At 56.4% G+C, this 17,171-nt stretch overlaps 1 protein-coding gene across 2 annotated transcripts in view; it reads right to left on the reverse strand.

The window, feature by feature from the left end:
- Positions 1-17,171, reverse strand: part of PTK2B (protein tyrosine kinase 2 beta) — a 35,515-nt gene that overhangs the window by 5,926 nt on the left and 12,418 nt on the right. For both annotated transcript variants that reach the window (XM_069011888.1, XM_069011887.1), the window contains 14 exons: positions 16,285-16,324; positions 16,134-16,180; positions 15,855-15,908; positions 12,875-12,972; positions 12,684-12,768; positions 12,161-12,261; positions 11,965-12,080; positions 9,755-9,855; positions 9,573-9,662; positions 6,785-6,989; positions 2,775-2,883; positions 2,618-2,683; positions 1,726-1,851; positions 430-576 (listed from right to left, as the gene is read on the reverse strand). In XM_069011888.1, coding sequence (XP_068867989.1) covers positions 430-576; positions 1,726-1,851; positions 2,618-2,683; positions 2,775-2,883; positions 6,785-6,989; positions 9,573-9,662; positions 9,755-9,855; positions 11,965-12,080; positions 12,161-12,261; positions 12,684-12,768; positions 12,875-12,972; positions 15,855-15,908; positions 16,134-16,180; positions 16,285-16,324 — 1,385 coding nt within the window. The remainder of the gene's footprint in view (positions 1-429; positions 577-1,725; positions 1,852-2,617; positions 2,684-2,774; positions 2,884-6,784; positions 6,990-9,572; positions 9,663-9,754; positions 9,856-11,964; positions 12,081-12,160; positions 12,262-12,683; positions 12,769-12,874; positions 12,973-15,854; positions 15,909-16,133; positions 16,181-16,284; positions 16,325-17,171) is intronic.

A 17,171-nucleotide genomic window follows, 5' to 3' on the forward strand; every position in this document is an offset into this window, starting at 1 on the left:
CAAAGCATCCCGGGATTCTGGGATCCAGGAGGCTGCAAATCCATGCCCAGGGGTTTTTCTGGGAGTCGGGGATGGGAAAGGGAAGGGAGACCCTTCCTGGAGTGCCGAGATTGCCAGGGAAGGGCCTGGAGGCCGGAATTCCTTCCCGCAGAGGAGTCGGGATGGGGCTGGATCCAATGCCAGGCTGGGAGAGGCGGGAATGGAGGGATTTCCCTGGGAAAGGGGAGCTCGGGCTGGGATCTTGGGAAGGAATTCCCGGCTGGGCTGGAATTCCCAGGGAACACCCGGATCCCTGGCAGTGGCCAAGGAAAGGCTGGAGCAGCCTGGGATCATCGGGGGAGGCGCTGGGATGGGATCGAAGCTCCTTTCCCAGCCAAACCATTCCACGCTCGGCGATTCCCGAGGGTCCGGGATGCCGGGATCACTCACCAGGCTCTTCACCTCCTGCCGCAGCCACCGATCGTCCTCCAGCATCTCCTTCTGCTGCCTCTCCATCGCCTGCTCCACCTGGAGCCGCTCCAGCTCCAGCAGCTGCTGCGCCTCTTCCCGGCTGCTGGGCCGCAGGAAATCTTCCTCCTGGATTCCGGGAGAACACGGGGAAGGATCAGGGGACAGAATTCCCAACGTTTCGGGGGGCCGGATTCCCGCTCCGTAGGTGCCAGCTGTGTGCTAGAGGCCGGCAGATTCCAACAGAAAGGGGGGAAAAGGGGGAAAATTGGGGATAAAGGAGGGAAAAGGGAGAAAGGGGGGAAAAAAGAGGGAAAACACAAAGAGGGAAAAGGGAGAAGAAAGAGGGGGGGAAACGAGGGGAAAACGAGGGGGAAAAAAGAAGGGAAAAGAAAGAAGGGGGGAAAAAGAAGGGGAAAAAGGAAGTGGAAAAAAAGGGGGAAAAAAGGAAGGGAAAAAGAAGGAAAAAAAGAAGGAAAAAAGGGAAAAAAGAAGGAAAAAAGGAAAAAAAGAAGGAAAAAAGGGAAAAAAGAAGGAAAAAAGGAAAAAAGAAGGAAAAAACAAGGAAAAAGGAAGGAAAAAGGGGAAAAAGGGGGAAAAGGGGGAAAAGGAGGAAAAGGGGGGAAGGGGGGAAAATGGGGGGAAAAGGGGGAAAAGGGGGGAAAAGGGGGAATAAAGGGGGGATAAAGGGGGGAAAAAAGGGGGAAAAAGGGGGGGAAAAGGGGGGAAATTGGATTTCCAGCAAGGAAAGGCAGCCACGTCTCCCACGAGCACATTCCAGCAGCGTGGGAAGCGGCTCATCCCGTCGGGACAGACACGCTCGGCACCGCGGCATTCCCAGCGCACCAGCTCGGAGCATCCCAACTCCCAGCAGCCATTTTGGGATTCCAACCACCAAGCTCCAGCGGGAGAAATCTCCCTCGGGAATCTCAGGTGGGATCCCAACACAGAGCCTGAGGAGTTGCCCGAAATTCCCGAGGAGCAGCAGCCACCCATTCCCTGCTCATTTCTGGGAACGCCGCGCCGGTGGCCGATCCCACAAAACGCAGGACGCGGGGGGAAAACGACCACGGAGACATCCCAAAGATTGATCTTTCCATAGGGAACGGGATTGGAGCCTCCCACGGCATCCAACAGATCCAACGGGAGCAACGCGGAGCCAGACGCAGCGGGAAGCGGCAGCGGGAAGCGGCAGCGGGAAGCGGATCCCAACGGGACCATTGCTGAGGATCGGGAAGCCCTCCGGATGCCGAATCCCGCCGGGAATTCCGGGCTTACCCTCATGCTGTGGCGCTTGAAGACGTTGTGCCGGCTGGGAGGCGGAGTGCGCCGGGAATGTGCCGGACTCTGGTACTCGGCGGGACTGGCGAGGGTGGGAGAGCTGGCACAGAGCCCCTCCGGAACCTGGGAATGCGGGAATGGCGCGGCGGCGGCGGCGGCGCAGGCACGAGAGAAGCCCATGGAAAGGGTTAGCGCGGACACACGGACGGAGCGGGAGCACAGGAAGAGCGGGAATTGCGCCGGGAGCCATCCCGGATCGGGATCGGCCTCGCCCTAAAAATGGGCTCGGAATATTTGGCTCCTTCCAGCCTCCAAAGAGCTTTGGAAGCGGATGCCGGAGAAACCGGGAATGGCTGAGAGAGCTGGGAAAGCTCAGCCTGGAGAAAAGGAGGGAAATTCCCTCTGGAATTCCCGGCCAGGAAGGTGCAGCCAAGGTGGGATCGGGATTTGTTCCCAGGGAATGAGGGATGGGATGAGGGAATGGCCTCCGGGTGTGCCGGGGGAAGTTTATGGGATATTGGGAACAATTCCTGCCTGGAAAGGGTTTTCCAGCCCTGGGCAGTGGAGGATGAATCCCCATTCCTGGATGGATTGAAATCCCCGTGGATTTAGGGGGGGAAAAGGATCAGGGGTGGCCTTGGCAGTGCTGGGAATGCTCGGACTCCACGGGCTCCGAGAGCTTTTCCAACCTCAACGACTCCGGGATTCCCCGAGGGACAAAACCCGGAGCTGGAATTGCTCCGAGCGCTGCCGTGTCCCGCTGGAACGGTGGCGCTCGATGGTGACGCGGAGCACCTCAGATCCCGAAATCCACGAGATTCCCGAGCCCTCCCGTCCTCACCCCCTTGCCCAGATCCCTCTGGGATTCTCCGGCCCCTGGAATTCTCACCTGGAAATGCAGCTTGGGAGCCAGGAGGTTATTCTGGGATGGCGGCTTGTACATGGGCCTGCTGGGCTGTGGGAATGGGAAAAGGCGGGAATTCCTCCGGATGCAATCCGGGAAATCCCACCGCGGTGTCCCGTTGAGGGCTCTGCCCCATCCCAACCTTCGGAGGCGGCTCCTGGAATGCCGGCGGCTCCAGGATTTTGGGAGGTCGGTGCCGGTTGTTCCTCTCCTGCTCCTTGGCCAGCTCCTTCTCCATCAGGTAAATGTCACTGCAGGGAGGGGACACCGAGGTGGCAATCCCGGCATCGGGAATTCCCACCTTTCCCACGTCCCTGCAGAGCCGGGATGGGGCGGGATGAGCCATGGAAAACGCGAGGGAGCAGGGAGGGATGGGAGTGGGAGGACACCAGAATTCCCACGGCTGATCCCGGTAATTCCCTTTCCCGGGAAGCAAAGCCCTTCCATCCCATCCCTTTCCAAAGGGTCTCCAAAGGGTCTCCAAAGGGTCTCCGAAGCTCCTCCAAGCCCAGACTTTTCCATAAAAATTCCCAATCCAAACCCTTTCCCAGCTTTTCCCCCCACATTCCCACCCCTCCATCTTTCCAGGGATCTTCCAGCATTCCCAGCTCACCTCAGGCTGCAAAGCAGCTCCTGGAATTTGGGGCTTGGAGGAGCCTTGGAGACCCTTTGGAGACCCTTTGGAGACCCTTTGGAGACCCTTTCCCAGGAAGCAAAGCCCTTCCATCCCATCCCTTTCCAAAGGGTCTCCAAAGGGTCTCCGATGCTCCTCCAAACCCAGACTTTTCCATAAAAACCCCCGATCCAAAACCTTTCCCAGCTTTTTCCCCCCACATTCCCACCCCTCCATGGATCCTCCAGCATTCCCAGCTCACCTCAGGCTGCAAAGCAGCTCCTGGAATTTGGGCTTGGAGGAGCCTTGGAGACCCTTTGGAGACCCTTTGGAATGGGAGCGTTCTGATTCCCAGGAAAAGATCTCCAAAGAGTCTCCAAAGGGTCTCCAAAGGGTCTCTGATCCTCCTCCAAGCCCAGACTTTTCCATAAAAATTCCCAATCCAAAGCCTTTCCCAGATTTTTTCTCCCACATTCCCACCCCTCCTTCCTTCCAGGGACCTTCCAGCATTCCCAGCTCACCTCAGGCTGCAAAGCAGCTCCTGGAATTTGGGGCTTGGAGGAGCCTTGGAGACCCTTTGGAGACACTTTGGAATGGGAGCGTTCTGATTCCCTGGAAAGGGTCTCCAAAGGGTCTCCGATGCTCCTCCAAGCCCAGACTTTTCCATAAAAACTCCCGATCCAAAGCCTTTCCCAGCTTTTTCCCCTCACGTTCCCACCCCTCCATGGATCCTCCAGCATTCCCAGCTCACCTCAGGCTGCAAAGAATCTCCTGGAATTTGGGGCTTGGAGGAGCCTTGGAGACCCTTTGGAGACCCTTTGGAATGGGAGTGTTCTGATTCCCTGGAAAGGGTCTCCAAAGGGTCTCCAAAGGGTCTCCGATGCTCCTCCAAACCCAGACTTTTCCATAAAAACTCCCGATCCAAAGCCTTTCCCAGCTTTTTCCCCCACATTCCCAACCCTCCATGGATCCTCCAGCATTCCCAGCTCACCTCAGGTTGCAAAGCAGCTCCTGGAATTTGGGCTTGGAGAACCCTTGGAGACCCTTTGGAGACCCTTTGGAGACCCTTTCCCAGGAAGCAAAGCCCTTCCATCCCATCCCTTTCCAAAGGGTCTCCAAAGGGTCTCCGATGCTCCTCCAAGCCCAGACTTTTCCATAAAAATTCCCGACCCAAAGCCTTTCCCAGCTTTTTCCCCCACATTCCCAACCCTCCATGGATCCTCCAGCTCACCTCAGGCTGCAAAGCAGCTCCTGGAATTTGGGGCTTGGAGGAGCCTTGGAGACCCTTTGGAGACCCTTTGGAATGGGAGTGTTCTGATTCCCAGGAAAAGGTCTCCAAAGGGTCTCCAAAGGGTCTCCAAAGAGTCTCCAAAGGGTCTCTGATCCTCCTCTAAACCCAGACTTTTCCATAAAAACTCCTGATCCAAACCCTTTCCCAGATTTTTCCCCCACATTCCCACCCCTCCATCTTTCCAGGGATCTTCCAGCATTCCCAGCTCACCTCAGGCTGCAAAGCAGCTCCTGGAATTTGGGGCTTGGAGGAGCCTTGGAGACCCTTTGGAGACCCTTTGGAGACCCTTTGGAGACCCTTTCCCAGGAAGCAAAGCCCTTCCATCCCATCCCTTTCCAAAGGGTCTCCAAAGGGTCTCCGATGCTCCTCCAAACCCAGACTTTTCCATAAAAACCCCCGATCCAAAACCTTTCCCAGCTTTTTCCCCCCACATTCCCACCCCTCCATGGATCCTCCAGCATTCCCAGCTCACCTCAGGCTGCAAAGCAGCTCCTGGAATTTGGGCTTGGAGGAGCCTTGGAGACCCTTTGGAGACCCTTTGGAATGGGAGCGTTCTGATTCCCAGGAAAAGATCTCCAAAGAGTCTCCAAAGGGTCTCCAAAGGGTCTCTGATCCTCCTCCAAGCCCAGACTTTTCCATAAAAATTCCCAATCCAAAGCCTTTCCCAGATTTTTTCTCCCACATTCCCACCCCTCCTTCCTTCCAGGGACCTTCCAGCATTCCCAGCTCACCTCAGGCTGCAAAGCAGCTCCTGGAATTTGGGGCTTGGAGGAGCCTTGGAGACCCTTTGGAGACACTTTGGAATGGGAGCGTTCTGATTCCCTGGAAAGGGTCTCCAAAGGGTCTCCGATGCTCCTCCAAGCCCAGACTTTTCCATAAAAACTCCCGATCCAAAGCCTTTCCCAGCTTTTTCCCCTCACGTTCCCACCCCTCCATGGATCCTCCAGCATTCCCAGCTCACCTCAGGCTGCAAAGAATCTCCTGGAATTTGGGGCTTGGAGGAGCCTTGGAGACCCTTTGGAGACCCTTTGGAATGGGAGTGTTCTGATTCCCTGGAAAGGGTCTCCAAAGGGTCTCCAAAGGGTCTCCGATGCTCCTCCAAACCCAGACTTTTCCATAAAAACTCCCGATCCAAAGCCTTTCCCAGCTTTTTCCCCCACATTCCCAACCCTCCATGGATCCTCCAGCATTCCCAGCTCACCTCAGGTTGCAAAGCAGCTCCTGGAATTTGGGCTTGGAGAACCCTTGGAGACCCTTTGGAGACCCTTTGGAGACCCTTTCCCAGGAAGCAAAGCCCTTCCATCCCATCCCTTTCCAAAGGGTCTCCAAAGGGTCTCCGATGCTCCTCCAAGCCCAGACTTTTCCATAAAAATTCCCGACCCAAAGCCTTTCCCAGCTTTTTCCCCCACATTCCCAACCCTCCATGGATCCTCCAGCTCACCTCAGGCTGCAAAGCAGCTCCTGGAATTTGGGGCTTGGAGGAGCCTTGGAGACCCTTTGGAGACCCTTTGGAATGGGAGTGTTCTGATTCCCAGGAAAAGGTCTCCAAAGGGTCTCCAAAGGGTCTCCAAAGAGTCTCCAAAGGGTCTCTGATCCTCCTCTAAACCCAGACTTTTCCATAAAAACTCCTGATCCAAACCCTTTCCCAGATTTTTCCCCCACATTCCCACCCCTCCATCCTTCCAGGGACCTTCCAGCATTCCCAGCTCACCTCAGGCTGCAAAGCAGCTCCTGGAATTTGGGGCTTGGAGGAGCCTTGGAGACCCTTTGGAGACCCTCTGGAGACCCTTTGGAGACCCTTTCCCAGGAAGCAAAGCCCTTCCATCCCATCCCTTTCCAAAGGGTCTCCAAAGGGTCTCTGATCCTCCTCTAAACCCAGACTTTTCCATAAAAATTCCCGATCCAAAACCTTTCCCAGCTTTTCCCCCCACATTCCCACCCCTCCTTCCTTCCAGGGACCTTCCAGCATTCCCAGCTCACCTCAGGCTGCAAAGCAGCTCCTGGAATTTGGGCTTGGATGAGCCTTGGAGACCCTTTGGAGACCCTCTGGAGACCCTTTGGAGACCCTTTCCCAGGAAGCAAAGCCCTTCCATCCCATCCCTTTCCAAAGGGTCTCCAAAGGGTCTCCAATGCTCCTCCAAGCCCAGACTTTTTCATAAAAATTCCCGATCCAAAACCTTTCCCAGCTTTTCCCCCCACATTCCCACCCCTCCTTCCTTCCAGGGACCTTCCAGCATTCCCAGCTCACCTCAGGCTGCAAACCAGCTCCTGGAATTTGGGCCTTTCTCCGGGATCGTAATCCCAGCACCGCGTCATGAGGGTGTAGAGGACGGGCGGGCACAGGTCGGGTTTGGGAAGCCGATCCCCCTTTTCCAGGACTCCGATCACATCCTTGTTTTCCAGCCAGAAGAACGGCTGCTTCCCGTAGCTCAGGATCTCCCACATGCACACGGCTGCCGGAGAAACCAGGACAACCTCCAGCCGTGGGAATTCCCGGGAATCGGCCACTTCCCGGGGTTTTTTTTTGGGATGTGGCCGCGCTTTGCGGCGGGACACTCGGCTGCTTGGGATTCCGGATTCCTGAGCGGGAAGCGCAGAGGGGCTGGGGATCGGGAATTTCGGGATGGGCGGATGGGAAGGGGGTGGATATTTGGAGTGGGAAGAGTGGAGCTCATCCCAAAATCCCAGGAGGAGGAGGAGGAGGAAGCACCGAACGATGGGTGAAGGGAAGCCCTTCCCTAGGGGGGCTTCTTGCCGGGAAAAAGTTGGGATAATCTGGCATTTCGGAGCGGGATTTGTCCTTGTGCCTTGTGCCATGGGCAGGGGATAAATCCCAGGATCCTGCTCAATGCCATGGGAAGTGGATGAATCCCAGAATCCCGCTCAATGCCATGGGAAGTGGATAAATCGCAGGATCCCATCCATGCCATGGGAAGTGGATAAATCCCAGGATCCCATCCATGCCATGGGAAGGAGATAAATCCCAGGATCCCATCCATGCCATGGGAAGGGGATAAATCCCAGGATCCCATCCATGCCATGGGAAGAGGATGAATCCCAGGATCCCATCCATGCCATGGGAAGGGGATAAATCCCAGGATCCCATCCATGCCATGGGAAGAGGATGAATCCCAGAATCCCGCTCAATGCCATGGGAAGTGGATAAATCCCAGAATCCCATCCATGCCATGGGAAGTGGATAAATCCCAGGATCCCATCCATGCCATGGGAAGTGGATAAATCGCAGGATCCCATCCATGCCATGGGAAGTGGATAAATCCCAGGATCCCATCCATGCCATGGGAAGGGGATAAATCCCAGGATCCCATCCATGCCATGGGAAGAGGATGAATCCCAGGATCCCATCCATGCCATGGGAAGTGGATAAATCCCAGGATCCCGCTCAATGCCATGGGAATTGGATGAATCCCAGGATCCCATCCATGCCATGGGAAGGGGATAAATCCTGGGATCCCGCTCAATGCCATGGGAAGGGGATAAATCCCAGGATCCCATCCATGCCATGGGAAGTGGATGAATCCCAGGATCCCGCTCAATGCCATGGGAAGTGGATGAATCCCAGAATCCCGCTCAATGCCATGGGAAGGGGATAAATCCCAGAATCCCGCTCCATGCCATGGGAAGTGGATGAATCCCAGAATCCCGCTCCATGCCATGGGAAGTGGATGAATCCCAGAATCCCGCTCAATGCCATGGGAAGTGGATAAATCCCAGAATCCCGCTCCATGCCATGGGAAGTGGATAAATCCCAGGATCCTGCTCAATGCCATGGGAAGGGGATGAATCCCAGGATCCCATCCATGCCATGGGAAGAGGATGAATCCCGGGATCCCATCAATGCCATGGGAAGTGGATAAATCCCAGGATCCCGCTCAATGCCATGGGAAGTGGATAAATCCCGGGATCCCATCCATGCCATGGGAATTGGATAAATCCCAGGATCACATCCAGGCCATGGGAATCAGGTGAATCCCAGGATCCCATCCATGCCATGGGAAGTGGATGAATCCTGAGATCCTGCTCAGTGCCATGGGAAGGGGATAAATCCCAGGATCCCATCCATGCCATGGGAAGTGGATGAATCCCAGGATCCCATCAATGCCATGGGATGTGGATGAATCCCAGGATCCCATCAATGCCATGGGATGTGGATAAATCCCAGAATCCCGCTCCAGGCCATGGGAATCAGGTGAATCCCAGGATCCTGATCAATGCCATGGGAAGTGGATGAATCCCGGGATCCCATCCAGGCCATGGGAAGTGGATGAATCCCAGGATCCCATCCAGGCCATGGGAAGTGGATGAATCCCAGGATCCCGCTCAATGCCATGGGAAGGGGATAAATCCCAGGATCCCATCCATGCCATGGGATGTGGATGAATCCCAGGATCCCATCCATGCCATGAGATGTGGATGAATCCCAGGATCCCATCCATGCCATGGGAAGTGGATGAATCCCGGGATCCCATCCATGCCATGAGATGTGGATGAATCCCAGGATCCCATCCATGCCATGGGAAGTGTATGAATCCCAGGATCCCGCTCAATGCCATGGGAAGGGGATAAATCCCAGGATCCCATCCAGGCCATGGGAAGTGGATAAATCCCGAGATCCTGCTCAATGCCATGGGAAGGGGATGAATCCCAGGATCCCATCTGTGCCATGGGAAGGCGATTAATCCCAGGATTCCATCCATGCCATGGGAATCAGGTGAATCCCAGGATCCCATCCATGCCATGGGAAGTGGATAAATCCCAGGATCCCATCAATGCCATGGGAATCAGGTGAATCCCAGGATCCTGCTCAATGCCATGGGAAGGGGATAAATCCCGGGATCCCATCTATGCCATGGGAAGTGGATAAATCCCAGGATCCTGCTCAATGCCATGGGAAGGGGATGAATCCCAGGATCCCATCCATGCCATGGGAAGAGGATGAATCCCAGGATCCCGCTCAATGCCATGGGAAGTGGATAAATCCCGGGATCCCGCTCAATCCCGATCCCAGCACGCACCGAACATCCAGACGTCGCTGGCCGTGGTGAAGCGTCGGAAGTTGATGGATTCCGGCGCCATCCACTTGATGGGGAGGCGGGTGACGGAAGCTGGAATGATCCAGGAATGATCCAGATCTCCGCCCCCTCCCCACCATCCGGAGAAATCCACGGGAGGGAGCCCCGATCCCACGGGATCCTACCTTTGTAATATTCCTCATCCTCGATGTACCGGGAGAGGCCGAAGTCTCCCAGTTTGACACATTCCGGAGAGGCCACCAGGATGTTCCTCACGGCGATGTCCCTGCAGGGCCAGAAATCCTTGGATTGGGAGATGGGATGGGGGTGGGATGGGATGGGGACGGGATGGGGACGGGATGGGGATGGGATGGGGATGGGATGGGGACGGGATGGGATGGGATGGGATGGGATGGGATGGGGATGGGGATGGGGATGGGGATGGGATGGGATGGGGATGGGATGGGGACGGGATGGGGATGGGATGGGATGGGGATGGGAACGGGATGGGGATGGGATGGGATGGGGATGGGAACGGGATGGGGATGGGATGGGATGGGGATGGGATGGGGACGGGATGGGGATGGGATGGGGATGGGATAGGGATGGGGATGGGGATGGGGATTGGGATGGGGATGGGATGGGGATGGGATGGGGATGGGGATTGGGATGGGGATTGGGATGGGGATTGGGATGGGATTGAGACGGGATGGGGATGGAGGGAGATGGGATGGGGATGGATGGAGATGGGATGGGGAAGTGATGGAGATGATTGGGGATGGGATGGAGAAGGGATGGGATGGAAGTGGGAAGGAGACGGGATGGAGATGGGATGGGGATGGGATTGGGATGGGGATGGAAGAAGAAAGGATGGGGATGGGATGGGATGGGATGAAGACTGGGATGGGATGGGATGGGATGGGATGGGATGGGATGGGATGGGATGGGATGGGATGGAGATGGGATGGAGATGGGATGGAGATGGGATGGAGATGGGGATGGGATGGGATGGGATGGAATGGGGATGGGATGGGGAAGGGATGGGATGGAAGTGGGAAGGAGACGGGATGGGGACGGGATGGGGACGGGATGGAAAAGGGATGGAAAAGGGATTGGGATGGATGAAGAAAGGATGGGATGGGATGGGATGGGATGGGATGGGATGGGATGGGATGGGATGGGATGGGATGGAATGGAATGGAATGGAATGGAATGGAATGGAATGGAATGGAATGGAATGGAATGGGGAAGGGATGGGGAAGGGATGGGGAAGGGATGGGGAAGGGATGGGGAAGGGATGGAGAAGGGATGGGGAAGGGATGGAGATGGGATGGGGATGGGATGGAGATGGATGAAGAAAGGATGGGGAAGGGATGGAATGGGATAGGGATGGGATAGGGATGGGGATGGGGACGGGATGGAGATGGATGGAGACGGGATGGGGACAGAATGGATGGGGAAGGGATGGGGGAACGGGATGGGGGAACGGGATGGGGGAATGGGATGGGGGAACGGGATGGAGATGGGATGGGGATGGGATGGGATGGGATGGGATGGGATGGGATGGGATGGGATGGGATGGGGATGGGGATGGGATGGGGATGGGATGGGGATGGGATGGGATGGGATGGGATGGGATGGGATGGGATGGGATGGGATGGGATGGGATGGGATGGGATGGGATGGGATGGGATGGGGATGGGATGGGGATGGGGATGGGATGGGGATGGGATGGGGATGGGATGGGGATGGGATGGGGATGGGGATGGGATGGGGATGGGATGGGATGGGATGGGATGGGATGGGATGGGATGGGATGGGATGGGATGGGATGGGATGGGATGGGATGGGATGGGATGGGATGGGATGGGATGGGGATGGGATGGGGATGGGATGGGGATGGGATGGGGATGGGATGGGGATGGGGATGGGATGGGGATGGGATGGGATGGGGATGGGATGGGATGGGATGGGATGGGATGGGATGGGATGGGATGGGATGGGATGGGATGGGATGGGATGGGATGGGATGGGATGGGATGGGATGAGATGGGATGGGATGGGGATGGGATGGGGATGGGATGGGATGGGATGGGATGGGATGGGATGGGATGGGATGGGATGGGATGGGATGGGATGGGATGGGATGGGATGGGGACGGGATGGGGATGGGATGGGGATGGGATGGAGATAGGATGGAGATAGGATGGAGATGGGGCAGACAAGGGACAGAATGGAGATGGGAATGGGATGGAGAAAGGACGGAGAACCCACAACGCGGCTTCCCAAAGACTCCACAACAAACCCCCCCTCCCCCTCCTCCCCGTGCCCGTTCCCAGCTCCCATTTCGAGATCCCACCCAGCTCCCATCCCATCCCAAATCCCGTCCCCTCACCTATGGACACAGTTGATGGCCTCCAGGTAGGCCAGGGCCTTGCCGACCTGCAGCGCGTACAGCACCAGGGTGGGCACGGCCAGCCCCAGCCGGTTCTGCTCCAGGTACTGCCCCAGCTGCAACGGCACGTTCCCGGCGGGATCAGCGGCGGGAATGCCGGCGGGACGCCGGGAAGGGCTCGGGAATAGGATCGCACCTCTCCGTAGGGATAGAGCTCCATGATGATCCAGGTGGGCTCCTCCTCGGCGATGCCGATGAGCTTCACGATGTGGGGGTGGTCCAGCTTCTTCATCAGCACTGCGGGAAGCGCGGAATTCCCACCTTGGAACGGGGGAATCCCAGTTCCGGGAGTCCCAGTCCCTGGCCTGGGGGATGGAGGTGGAGCAGGAGGAATTGTCTGGGATTTCCCCAAGGGGTCGGAGCTCCTGGTTTTTAGGGATGGACAGCCTCATCCAGGGATTCCAGCAGCTTCCCCCCTCCAATAATCCCATAATCCGGAGGTTTTTGGGATCCTATCCTGGGTTTCCGGGCATGGATCAAGTCCCTCCTCCTCCATCCTGAATTCCAAAGGCCACTTGTTCCCAAGAAGCCACCGGGAGATACCACGACAAGGTCGTGCCATCCCCCCACCGTGTGAGCCCTGACCGGGATCTTATCCCAAAAAAACCCTGGCAGGACCTTCGGGATCCCAAAAAAACCCGTCAGGACCCCTGGGATACCGGCTTCACTCAGGAATTTATCCCTGTTTTCCGGGCTGCAATCCTTCTTGCAGGTCTTCACGGCCACGTTGATCCTCTCCCCTTTCTGCTCCGAGAAGGAAAAGCGGGAACGCGTCATCCCGAATCCGGCCCAGATCCCGGATTTGGGATGACGGGGACGGAGGAAGGCAGGGAAAGGGCGGGAATCTCACCGGGGTGGTGTAAATTCCCTCGTAGACCTCTCCGAAGAATCCTTCCCCCAGGATCCTGCCCAGCGCGATGTCATCCCGGGAGATTCCGTAGTGCTGGACTTCACGGAGACGGAAACAGGGAAGAGCCGCCTTTATCCCGGCCCATTCCGTGGGCAGATCCCCCAGGGAATAACTGGGAAATATCCCTGGGGGCCGACCCTCTCCATCCATGAGGATCCATGGATCCTGCCCTCTCCATCCATGAGAATCCATGGATCTCTCCTCTCCATCCATGAGGATTCCTGGATCCTGCCCTCTCCATCATTCCCACAAGGATCCATGGATCCTGCCCTCTCCATCCATGAGGATCCATGGATCTCTCCTCTCCATCCACAAGGATCCATGGATCTCTCCTCTCCATCCATGAGGATTCATGGATCCTGCCCTCTCCATCCACAAGGATCCATGGATCTCTCCTCTCCATCCATGAGGATCCATGGATCTTGCCCTCTCCACAAGGATCCATGGATCTCTCCTCTCCATCCATGAGGATCCATGGATCCTGCCCTCTCCATCCACATGGATCCATGGATCCTGCCCTCTCCACAAGGATCCATGGATCTCTCCTCTCCATCAGTGAGGATTCCTGGATCCTAACCTCACCATCCATGAGGATCCATGGATCCTGCCCTCTCCATCCATGAGAATTCCTGGATCCTGCCCTCTCCATCCGCGAGGATCCATGGATCCTGCCCTCTCCATCCATGAGAATCCATGGATCTCTCCTCTCCATTCATGAGGATTCCTGGATCCTGCCCTCTCCATCATTCCCACAAGGATCCATGGATCCTGCCCTCTCCATCCATGAGGATCCATGGATCTCTCCTCTCCATCCACAAGGATCCATGGATCTCTCCTCTCCATCCATGAGGATTCATGGATCCTGCCCTCTCCATCCACAAGGATCCATGGATCTCTCCTCTCCATCCATGAGGATCCATGGATCTTGCCCTCTCCACAAGGATCCATGGATCTCTCCTCTCCATCCATGAGGATCCATGGATCCTGCCCTCTCCATCCACATGGATCCATGGATCCTGCCCTCTCCACAAGGATCCATGGATCTCTCCTCTCCATCAGTGAGGATTCCTGGATCCTAACCTCACCATCCATGAGGATCCATGGATCCTGCCCTCTCCATCCATGAGAATTCCTGGATCCTGCCCTCTCCATCCGCGAGGATCCATGGATCCTGCCCTCTCCATCCATGAGGATCCATGGATTCTGTCCTCTCCATCCATGAGGATCCATGGATCCTGCCCTCACCATCCATGAGAATCCATGGATCCTGCCCTCTCCATCCATGAGGATCCATGGATCTCTCCTCTCCATCCATGAGGATTCCTGGATCCTGCCCTCTCCACAAGGATCCATGGATCTCTCCTCTCCATCCACGAGGATCCATGGATCCTGCCCTCTCCATCCACAAGGATCAATGGATCCTGCCCTCTCCATCCGTGAGGATCCATGGATCCTGCCCTGTCCACGAGGATCCATGGATCTCTCCTCTCCATCCATGAGGATCCATGGATCTCTCCTCTCCATCCATGAGGATTCCTGGATCCTGCCCTCTCCATCCGTGAGGATCCATGGATCCTGCCCTCTCCATCCACACGGATCCATGGATCCTGCCCTCTCCGTCCATGAGGATCCATGGATCTCTCCTCTCCATCCATGAGGATCCATGGATCTCTCCTCTCCATCAACAAGGATCCATGGATCCTGCCCTCTCCATCCATGAGAATCCATAGATCCTGCCCTCCATCCACACGGATCCATGGATCCTGCCCTCTCCATCCACAAGGATCCATGGATCTCTCCTCTCCATCCATGAGGATTCCTGGATCCTGCCCTCTCCATCCATGAGGATCCACGGATCTCTGCTCTCCATCCATGAGGATCCATGGATCCTGCCCTCTCCATCCATGAGGATTCCTGGATCCTGCCCTCTCCACGAGGATCCATGGATCTCTCCTCTCCATCCATGAGGATCCATGGATCTCTCCTCTCCATCCACACGGATCCATGGATCCTGCCCTCTCTATCCACATGGATCCATGGATCCTGCCCTCTCCATCCACATGGATCCATGGATTCTGTCCTCTCCATCCATGAGGATCCATGGATCTCTCCTCTCCATCCATGAGGATCCATGGATCCTGCCCTCTCCACAAGGATCCATGGATCTCTCCTCTCCATCCATGAGGATCCATGGATCTCTCCTCTCCATCCATGAGGATTCCTGGATCCTAACCTCTCCATCCATGAGGATCCATGGATCTCTCCTCTCCATCCACACGGATCCATGGATCCTGCCCTCTCCATCCATGAGGATCCATGGATCCTGCCCTCTCCATCCACATGGATCCATGGATTCTGTCCTCTCCATCCATGAGGATCCATGGATCCTGCCCTTTCCATCCATGAGGATCCATGGATCCTGCCCTCTCCATCCATGAGAATCCATGGATTCTGTCCTCTCCATCCACAAGGATCCATGGATCTCTCCTCTCCATCCATGAGGATTCCTGGATCCTAACCTCGCCATCCATGAGGATCCATGGATCCTGCCCTCTCCACAAGGATCCATGGATCCTGCCCTCTCCATCCACATGGATCCATGGATCCTGCCCTCTCCATCCACAAGGATCCATGGATGTCTCCTCTCCATCCACATGTATCCATGGATCCTGCCCTCTCCATAAGGATCCATGGATCCTGCCCTCTCCATCCATGAGGATCCATGGATTCTGCCCTCTCCATCATTCCCTCAAGGATCCGCAGATCCTGCCCTCTCCACCATTCCATGGATGCTGCCCCATGGCTCATCCCAGCTCCTCCAGGACCTTCTGAGCGGTTTGGTGAGGATGGGACGGGAATTTGGGATGGGCCGGAGGAATTAGGACACCTTGGACGGAGAATTCCCAAGGGGAGCACCTACTTCCGGATCTCGGCCTCGAGCATTCATCCAGGATTTCAGCGTAAATTTCGGAATCTAGGGAAAAATGGGATGCAGGAATGGGATCAGGAAGCTCAGTGGGCATGGGAGGTCTTCCAACATCTCCGGAGGGTCTGGAGCTCCTCCAGGATGCTTGGATGCATCCCAACCCTCTGGAAAAGAGCTGGTGGTGTCCAACCCTCCCAAATCCCACACGGAGCGTATCCCAATTCCCTGCCCGCACCCCAAGGATGGTGGGAAGAGGGAAGAGCCCAAACTCACCCCCGCTGATACTGTGGGAAAGCGTGGAATGCCTCTCCCCGAGATTCCTGAGGGTGGGAAGAGGGTCAGGGAGCGGGATGGGGGGTAAGGAGCAGGATTCCAACCCCGCACTGGGGCCAGGAATCCTGGGAAAAGGGCCAGGATCACTCACGGGGCCGGGATCTGCGGGAGGCTGACCCTCTTCTCCCGATCTGTGGAGAGGACAGGGAAAGGTTCCATCCCATCCCAATCCCATCCCATCTTCATCCTCATCCTCATCCCCATCCCATCCACTCCACCCCATTCCAACACCATCCTTATTCCCGTGCTCATTCCAACTGCATCCCTTCCCATCCCATCCCATCCCATCCCATCCCATCCCATCCCATCCCACCCCATTCCATGAAAAGCCATCCCATCCCCATCTTCATCCTTATCCCATTCCACTCCATCCCATCCAAGCCCATTCCATCCCATTCCCATCTCTGTAACATCCCACCCAATCTTCATCCCATCCCATCCCCATCCCATCCCATCCCATCCCATCCCATCCCATCCCATCCCATCCCATCCCATCCCATCCCATCCCATCCCATCCCATCCCCATCCCATCCCATCCCATCCCATCCCGTCCCATCCCAGTCTTCACCCCATCCCATTCTCATTCCCATCTTCGTAACATCCCACCCAATCTTCATTCCATCCCATCCCAATCTTCATCCCCATCCCAATCTTCATCCCCATCCCATCTCAATTTTCATCCCCATCCCAATCTTCGTCCCCATGCCATCTCATTCCCATCCCATTCCCATCTCTGTAACATCCCATCCCAATCTTCATCCCCATCCCATCCCATCCCATCCCATCCCATCCCATCCCATCCCATCCCATCCCAATCTTCATCCCCATCCCATCCCATTCCCATCCCTATTCCTTCCATTCCCATCCCATCCCGTCCCATCCCAGTCTTCATCCCCATCCCATTCCCATTCCCATCTCTGTAACATCCCACCCAATCTTCCTCCCATCCCATCCCATCCCATCCCATCCCATCCCATC

Source organism: Aphelocoma coerulescens, chromosome 3 (assembly GCF_041296385.1).
Source record: "Aphelocoma coerulescens isolate FSJ_1873_10779 chromosome 3, UR_Acoe_1.0, whole genome shotgun sequence".
Classification (NCBI taxonomy): Eukaryota; Metazoa; Chordata; class Aves; order Passeriformes; family Corvidae; genus Aphelocoma; species Aphelocoma coerulescens.